At 39.1% G+C, this 9467-nt stretch overlaps 1 protein-coding gene across 1 annotated transcript; it reads right to left on the bottom strand.

The window, feature by feature from the left end:
- Positions 1 to 738: 738 nt before the first annotated feature.
- On the bottom strand, positions 739 to 9110 carry LOC139741105 (tetratricopeptide repeat protein 12-like). The gene is made up of 10 exons (XM_071651694.1): positions 9059 to 9110; positions 7976 to 8142; positions 7176 to 7182; positions 5862 to 6061; positions 5044 to 5236; positions 4210 to 4398; positions 2708 to 2774; positions 2251 to 2348; positions 1361 to 1529; positions 739 to 835 (listed from the first exon to the last, which is right to left on the bottom strand). Exons 1-10 carry the CDS (start codon positions 9108 to 9110, stop codon positions 739 to 741), a joined length of 1239 nt encoding a protein of 412 aa, XP_071507795.1.
- Between the last annotated feature and the right edge of the window lie 357 nt (positions 9111 to 9467).

The following is a 9467-nucleotide window of genomic DNA, read 5'->3' as shown; positions in this document are numbered from 1 at the left end:
GAATTTCACTTACCTGTTCAAAGCTTTAATCTGAATTCTATTAATAGGAGGGTGATATACTGATATACACTATTCACCTCCAAACTAGTCTCACTGATAAATAATTTCATCCACTGATTCAGCAGTGTGTGGGATAACAACCTGACGAGTGCTTGACGAGGAAATCCAGACTCATAAAGAATTTTGTATGCTGCCAATCAGCACTGGAACAATTAAATACAGGGCTATTCATTTGAAAAAAAAAAAAAAAAAAAAAAAAAACTTATAGAGGTGTTTCACCTTGGGCCCATTACTGTAACAAATCCCTTTATTTCTGGTCACTGCTGGTTTTATACTTTAAAAGTGCACATGTGTGTGATTTTAACTGAATAATAGGACTTCCTTCCTGGTACAGTACTAAAACAAAAAGAGAGTTTAAAATCATAAAACCAGATACAAGTTGCAGGCCAGATATTCAAACACTGACAGAAGTCTTGATTCAAGAAATTGAGAACCCTTTGACATTTGAATCCCAATGTTTAACGCCAGTACATGCTACATGAAGCCATCGGCCAGGATTCACAAATGTTGTTTTAAACCTGGGTCTATAATCATGGAACTTTTGAATCAATGTGTACATTGTCATGTAATCACAACTTCTTGTTCCATATCAATATCACAGTAATGTCATTGCATGAAAATAGTTTGACATACATTGTATAAGGGGCCTAGTATACACCCCTCTAACTGCCAGTAAACTTACTTTTTCTCCAGTGCCAGGTTGTTCAGGACCTTAGCTGCTTCTGCTGCTCCAGACTGTGAGGTCTGTAGATAGGAAAACATTCCCACCAGCAAACTGTACACAAGTAAAACAGAACAAAGCATTAAAATCCTGTTGATGAAATGTGTATAAACCTATGCATACAAACAAAAACAAAATAAAAACTATGCAATGAACACCATGCCGACACAATCAATTCTATCCGAGTGGCCACTTGTCTGTAATGGCCACCTGTCACATATGGCCACAAAAAAAGAGAGAAAAATCCCAGCTATAGTAAAGCCAGGTTAATTAAGACCCTGTCTAGAGCCGCCATCTGTCTATTACAACAACTTTTTTCGTGTCCCTTGGGTGACTGTCATGATCATGTTTGACTGAGGTATACAATGTACGTACCTTGTGTTCATCAAAAGCATTTTCTAACTGCATTATATACCTTTTTACAAAATGTCTGTATCAAACTTTTGATCACACACCTAATGGATGCTTCTCATCCATCATTTCACCTTTGTTGAATCCACATGTAAAATAAAGCCATGCGACTTTTTGTTGGTCTCGTGATGAACAATCACAAATGATTTGCAAGCTCTAACAGTGTACCTTGCATTGTCAAATTTGGAGATGAGATGGAGTCGCCCAACGCTGCTCTCCGTCAGGCGAAGGAGAAGGGAAACGCAGGACTTGGAGATGTGTGGGTGACCGCCGCCCAGCAGGCCCAGCAGATGGGAGGGGAAATCCCCACTCTCAATGACCACCTTACAGTTCTCATCTAGTCATGCACAGTTTTACAGTGAAAGGAAGAGAAGAGCAGGGAAAAGTCAGGACTTCCTTTGATATCATAATGTGTTGGTGCACCACACTGGTAAAAAAAAATAGAAGTAATGGTCGCATAAAAGAATATGCAGTTGAAATTTGCACCCTCTCTCATCCGGTAATGTTAACGCCCTATTACATTGTATCTTGGAGCATTCTAAATTCAACACATAAGGTAATAAACAAGAAAAATGTGAAAAATCTATTTTCACACAGTTTGCAGATACTAGTAAGCATAAACTTCTAGACCTCTATTTCTAATACTGTAAAGCAAGACATTTTCCTGGCATGACATTTTCACGAATTGGAGCTTATGGCCTTTTCCACGGCATGAAAATTCATGAATTGCCACGGGCATTCAATGTATATAGTGTAGACAAGAACTTTCCCATGCATTTTAATTCCGTGAATCACGGCTCTTGCGAAAATTTGCAAAATCAAAATGCATGCAAACATTCCTTGTTTTACAGTAACCAAACTGAATATTTCTCATATTACTGACACAGTATCATTTTGATCAGCAATACCTAACTGACTGGGGTTAAGTCTACTCCGCTGAGATCATGGTCAATGCTTTGAGGTCTAATTTGAGACTAGAATGAGAGTGAATACCCTTTGAGGAATATGTAGAACTTCTACATACACATTCATGTACATATGCTGCCATGACACTTTACCATTTTGGATAACAGTCTGGGTGAGTAAGTCTAGCAGGGCTTGCACAACTTCCAGTACTTCTGATTTCTTTTCTCCTCTGATCACCTGGTCAACACAGCTGTGGGCAAATATATGAAAAAAATGATATCCTTTAGAAATCAAGCGGTGAAAGTGTAATACATATTTATCAAACATGCATGTACAACCTTTCTAACAAACAAACCTACAACATAAACACATATATATACAATTTTCAGTTTTGAAGAAATTATTCTACATCTTATAAGCTATTGAAAGCCAATCTACTGTAACGTCGTACAATTTATCAATTTGTACATATGTGACTGGAACAATAAAGTGTAAGAAACAGGGTGTTTGGAATGGTTATTAACTTAACTACCACAACCTATGCTAAAAGGATACAGACACAACATACTCAGTGCTCAATGAGTTGAAACTTCTCCTAGAAGTCTCTACCTTTTGAATGGCTCCCTTTCCAGCACATCATAACCCTTCCCTGTTCTGAAGAGTGTCCTTGATGTATCTGTCAGAAGGAAGAACAAAAGCATACCTTGAAATGAATTTACAAAATTGATGGCAGTCTAAAAGAAAATAAATAAATAAATAAGATACGTCTTAAGAATATATGAATTTGTAACATAACATAGATACAGTCAAACCTGTCTATAGCGGCCACTCATGGGAAACGGAAAAAGTGGCCGTTATAGACAGGTGGCCGCTATAGACAGGTAATCCATCTTTGTGTACATTGCCTAAATGCACATGTATTATCGTTGTATACATCTATAAACACTTACATGTACATGTATGTGTGTACGTATGCACACGTGTGTATCATGCATAAAACAATGTCGGTGTTTATGAAATTGTTGACAGTAACCGTAGCATGTGCACAGTCATGAAGAAAACTTAACACTAGTGCATTATTGGGACTGAATAAGTGATGAATGCAACGGTGGCGATCACTGAACGTTGCCCAGGAATGACTGGCACGGCTAAAAAGCAGAAAAACACACTGAATTATCGGCTCGGCTACGGCTCCATCAGGTTTTTGGCCGCTATAGACAGGTTAAAATCTACCACGGGAAACAAAATGTGTGGCCGCTGGCCGCGTTAGACAGGTGGCCGCTATACACAGGGTCTTTAACATGGCTTTTCTCTCGGGGGGATTTTTCAGTGGCCGCTATAGACAGGTGGCCGCTATAGAGAGGTGGCCGCTAAGGCAGGTTTGACTGTATATGTTTGCTTTCATAAATTGTCAATATATTACTCTCTTCACCACAATATTATCTTAAAATCTGAAAATGTACATTTTTCATGCCCTTTGAGCACTCATAAAAGAGTGGTAAAGGGTAATATAAACCCCATATTACTATATAATTAATTATTATTATTTTAGAGCTGATATAGACAAGAAAAACAATTGACACAAAGATTGATGAAGACGAACAGCACACTACTGAGTTATAAAAGGCACATCAACTGTGGTGTAATGAATTCTTGAAGAGAATGTACACTCCTTGCATGGTCATGCTCTTCTATTACAAAAGGGAAGCAAGACGTTAAGCGACAGAAATCATACTTATCATGAAAAGTATCTGTACCTTGTGCACTCAGACATCAGTGGAATACTAGTATTATGTCTTCACTCAGATGTCTCTCAGAAGGATACACTGTAGGTGCATCTGCTCAAAATCTAGCATCTGGCAAAACATTTTGCATCCAATCTACATGACAGCTATGATTGAGATTTTATAACTTGTCACTTGCTTCCACTTGCTTCCTTTTGCAGTAAGTGTAGCGATGTAAAACACTCCCTTCATTACCCACTACAAGCAAAGTACACATCTTTAATCCTTAAGTGTGCTTTGAGTGCTGATTGGCACAGAAAACCCCACAGCATTGTACACACACAGTACTGTCTAAAATCCCTGGCATAGAAAGGGTTAAAAGCTCACCACTCTTGATCATGTCTTCCAGAACCCTCATGCCCCCAGCGTAGTACATAAGATGCTGGTTCTCCTTCCAGAGTTTGGCCAGAACTTCGGTCACAGTCTTTGAGTGCATGTCGCCCCCTTCCAGCCTCTTGGAGGCATCCTCTTCAGCCTGAGCAGCAGTTTGTGCCTGCTTGACCTCTGAGATGTATTCTAGCAGTTGACATATTGGCAAAAAAAGAACACAAAAACCAATAAAACACACACTCAAGAAAATCAGGGCTTGGCATTAGCAGTGGCATGGTGGCCTAATGCGACTAAAAAATGATGTCAGGCCACAGAAGTTAAAAAAAGGTCATCATTTGGTGGCCTGATTGAACAATTAAGATTCAAATTGGATTGTTATGTTTCCTTTTATTTGGGGTTGATATATTTCATTTTCAGGCTCCCAAAATGTCAAATCTAAAGATATAGATGGCCAAAAATGGCAACCAGAGAAAATATATAAGTGTAGAGCCATAAAAGTGGAAGAAGAACTACGTTTCTGTTTCATAAAATATGATAAGTACTTCTGTACAGGTACCTGGAGCATCAAGGCTGCTACTGCACATGTAATGATTCATGAACATACACACATCTCATCTGCTAATAACAGCAACAGCAACAAAAATGCACACAGATGCACTCACTCAGATGCACAAACACAAACACTCACACACAACTTGTTGCATTTATGTTTTCTGATATCCGTTGAGAACCTTCTAGTTAAACTATTCCACACCTTAGTTTGTATTTACGACAATGTGACCATTAAAAGTTGAGAAAATCACACACGCATACATCGCAGATCTCACTCACCATCCACCATCTTGGACTTCTTGGAGTCATACTGGAGGATCTCCCGGTAAGCATCATTGGCGTCGTCATAACGACGCATCCCAAGCAGCGCCTTACCCCGGTGGACGTGTGCCTTGGAGTTCTTGGGTTCCAGTCTCAGGATGAGGTCACAGTCTTCAAGGGCGTCCTCAAACCTACCTAACTTGTTATAGGCCTGTAACAGACAGAGAGGGAGAATGGTGTATAAATACACCCTTAAAGCCATTTTTCACTGTAAGCCCTATACACTACATAGGATACTACTCACCAGTACTGTACACTTTTCCACTCCCAAACTCCAAGCTATTATGGACCACAAGGTCTTCTTCTATTGTATGATGCAACACAACAGGTCGGGTGAGGGGTTGTAGCCTTATACGCTGTAGGTTGATACATATGCATGTACACATATCTTAGCTAAGGTACAGTGTAATTGATGCCTTTGAAATGCATTTATTCTTTCATAGTATTCTACCATGAGCATAATTTCCTGTAACCTTCTTTAACAATAGGAGACTACCCCCCCCCCCTACACACATTGCAAATTTATGTTCTGTCCAATTTTCTCTGGTTGTTGATGTTGTCGTTGTTTTTTCATTTTATACCATATTTGTGTAGATTGGGCTTACAGTTGAGGGGTCATATTTCAGGACCCGATCACATATATTTCCCCCCCCAAAAAAAAAATAAATAAAAAAAAAAATAAAAAAAAGTGCACATCAGATAATCAGGACTCCTTGTGATATACAAATACTTGACTAACGCATGGCCTCAGTACCACAATACACCGCATACTGTACCTGCGCTCTATTGGTGTAGAGGGCACCAAAGTCTTTCAGGTGATTCAGTCCTTCTGTGTACAGCTCAATGGCTTTCTCATAATTGCCCGCCTTGAATTCTACGTTCCCTCTCTCCTTCCACTCCGTGGCCACCTTCATCTTTTCCCTCCTTCTCTGGGCCCTCTCAGCTGCATCCTGTTCCACTGCTTTCATGAAACCATCTATGGTGATGTGAAAGACAACATACTCATTGTGATTGACTGTGAAATACCGGTATAGCCAAGAATGGAGTTATCTTGGTTCAGTAGACAGCAAAACTACACTGTTAATAATAACCATTGATAATAACAAAAAATGATGGCGATGATGATGATGATGATGATGATAATGATAATAATAATACTAATAATACTAATGCTACAATGTACTACTACTACTACTGGTACTACTACTACTATTACTACTACTACTACTACTACTACTACTACTACTACTTATAATAATGATAATAATCATAATATTGATAATAATGTTATGGTTTTCTTTATCTGGAGTAGCCTCTTCAGTGATGGCACTGCTCTTAGAAACACTTCTATAAATAGAGGGCCCAACCATCATTATAACCTTAGCAATGCCAGGCATACAGTTACACTCCTTGATCGAGATGAGCATGGTGGGTAAAAATAACTCAGCGTCACCTTTGGACATAGGCACTTGACAGGGTTTGAGCTCGAGACATCCGACTGAAAGGCAAAAGTCTTGTCCAGGATGCCACAGCGCCCCCACAAGGTTCAAAGTTCAACCTCTACCACTGAACCTGCAGACTTGAGCAAGATAGTTTGCCCTCAGAGTTCATCAATGCAGCTGGAGGGCATTAAAGGGGACCCAGTGGCAGACTGAACTCTATCATACCCCACATCAAAACAAGGAAATAAGTATCATAATTAGGGTGTGTGATTTGTTTTTGGTTTGTTTGTTTGTTTTTTTTTTGGGGGGGGGGGTTGTTGCTGTTGTTGTCGTTGTTTTTTTCAAACTACCAATACGGTTGGTTTGGGGCCTGTTTTAGTATTTTTATTTTCTCTGTGCTCCTTTTATATTGTCAGCAAATTTTATCATGGGTATTTTTATGTTTAAATTGCAATACAAACTCGTATATGTATGATTGGATTTCTAAGGGTACATCTTTTTTTTCAAAACTGTACCTGCTATATTTCGTAAATATTCTATACTGTCACTGTATAATCCAAATGATTCCTATTACTGAATATATGTACAAATTGAGAAGTTGAAAATGAGTCTGATTACCTTGTGACATTCCGGACGAATAGCTTGTACCTGGTTCCTGTTAATCAAAGAGGAAAATTGGAAATGGACAGTCGAGTTGAGTTCAATTGACTCTGGCAGAACAAAGGGGCATACATAAGTTATCAATTTTAGGTCTATTCTATAAAAAAAAACACACACACACACACAAAACAAAACAAAACAAAACAAAACAAAAACAAAAATAAAAACAAAACAAAAATATGACTAGATTCTAAATGGGGCCTCTTCAAAGAGAACACAGCCAAAAGAGTTCACTTGTTAGTTTTAAAAGTTAATTCATTTTACCCCATCTAAGGTGTAGGCCTAATCTTTGCATATTGTGGGCTTTTTTTATTAAATCATGATAACTGATTCTACAAATCTATGAAAAATTTACACCGATGTGTTGGCTCAGTGAGTAGAGCGGCTGCCCTCACAATCGGGAGGTCGTGGGTTCAAACCCCGGCCGCGTCATACCAAAAGACATTAAAAGATGAGAGTTGCTGCTACCTTGTTTGCCGTTCAACAATTGAAAAGGTTAGAGCAACGTCGATCTGGCGCTGCTCAGTGGCTGCCGGGCCCACGATCAATTGGGCAAAATGAATTTCCATTCTTGGACAATAAAATTTGGAGTTTATATCCAAAACAATTATTATTATTATTATTATTATTATTATCAGTACACAGTAACCCTAACCTAACATAGCACATATTTTGCATGTTACTCGACATGCACTGATTCTCTTTTTCTACAACTGTCTGTGTAGACATAGACATTCACCTCAAGTCTCATAAACAATATTGTGTTCTAATCTTATTCCTTAAGTTACCATGGTACTGCCCGGAGGAGGCTGAGGCAGAGGCGGTGTCTTGAAGGCATCTTTGTTGATGACAGTTCTGTTCACTGGCTGCCTGTTCTGCAACCCGACACCTTCCTGGGCCAAGTCAGAGCCTTCTTCGCCTGGTGAGACCTTCAGATCCCCTTTCACCACTGCCTCTGTTGTTTGCAAGGTTGAGCAGGGAATGATGGGACAATGAAGCCAAGGTGTAATGAGTAGATAGATAGAGTCTAGAGTTCTAAGGTTAGACAGGAAAAATCTGGTGGGTAGTGCCACGCACTAGATACCTAGTGCAGTGGTAGAAACAGACCCCACATAGAATATCACTTAAACCCATCTACATTGTAGCATTGCTCTAGATGTCTAGACTCTACACAAGTCTAATCATAAATAAATATTGACTAGATTCTACAACAATCACGATTAATGAATCCAAACCTTCTCTACAACCTCATCTTTATACAATTTTCCGATACAACCTTCCTGAACATGCTGAATGATCACGGTGCGGCACCTACGCTACAAGTACATTTTCAGTCAAAAAGAAAAAGATCCAGTCATTATTACTAATATTACAATCACAATACATCTATTTAAATTAACTATTTTGCCATGACATGGGATGTAACAGTTAAATTTTACATAGTTTCTCTATGAGTATGACTGTGTCCAAAAACAATGTAACAGTTAATACCCAGTAATTTGAATTTAAAGTTACTCTTTTCAACAACAAAAAAAGTAGAATTTAAGTATCAATCAACTACAATAAACCTTCTCGCTCGCCATCCAACCTCGGTTTTGTTCTACTTCTAGAGAGTTTCCAGCAGTTCTAAATAAATTTGTCTGACAATGTTAAGGTTCTTTTTACGTGCATGCAGGTCGCACTACAGCAGAACTGGGTTTAGTGGGTATTGCCGGATCCCCCAGCCGGACGGCTAGGGCGGGCGGCGGCTGCCGGCGCTGGCGATAGCACTTCCAGCCGCTCGCTGACAAAATACGTAAACAAGCATGAGGTGTAACGTCGTACGTTACAGTAGATCTATGTTAACTGTGGGCATTAGTGAAGAAATCTACCTAGCTCATCGACTCTACGCATAAAGTCCTCGAAATCCCCGCTGTCAGCCATGTCAATTCATACAAGATTCGGCTTCGACTGCTGAGAGAGAATTATTGCGGTGTTCTATGCATGCAGACGCCAGTCACCCGTACGCCGTATCAAGGTCCTAACTAACGACGACCGCCCAAACGCGGCATCAACAATCCCTAGCCTTTATGTTCGCGAACTTTCTTTATCGATTGACTCAATCAAAACATAAACACGACTTCATCGATAGCCTCTACGTTGCTAATCAGTAATGATCCGATATAATCAAAACAAAAACTTTGATACAAATCTTGAATCATCAGAAATATTTAAAATACTATTTAAATATTCACTTTTTATTGATTATATTTATATTTTTGCTTCTATTAGAATGAAATT

The sequence above is a fragment of the Diadema antillarum genome, unplaced genomic scaffold (assembly GCF_040938485.1).
Source record: "Diadema antillarum isolate AM-2024a unplaced genomic scaffold, OU_Dant_1.0 seq00000903_RagTag, whole genome shotgun sequence".
NCBI classification, from domain to species: Eukaryota; Metazoa; Echinodermata; class Echinoidea; order Diadematoida; family Diadematidae; genus Diadema; species Diadema antillarum.
Note: the sequence above shows the minus strand (reverse complement) of the source record. Positions and strands in the feature narration are given on the sequence as shown.

What these genes read in the sequence shown, in the direction of transcription:
- LOC139741105 (XM_071651694.1), bottom strand. Translation starts at nt 9,110, where the DNA reads ATGGCTGACAGCGGGGATTTCGAGGACTTTATGCGTAGAGTCGATGAG. An exon ending in GAAGTCCAAGATGGTGGATG is followed by an intron (nt 4,399 to 5,043) that starts GTGAGTGAGATC and finishes GTCAACTGCTAG; the next exon opens with AATACATCTCAGAGGTCAAG. An exon ending in GAAAGGGAGCCATTCAAAAG is followed by an intron (nt 2,349 to 2,707) that starts GTAGAGACTTCT and finishes ATTTGCCCACAG; the next exon opens with CTGTGTTGACCAGGTGATCA.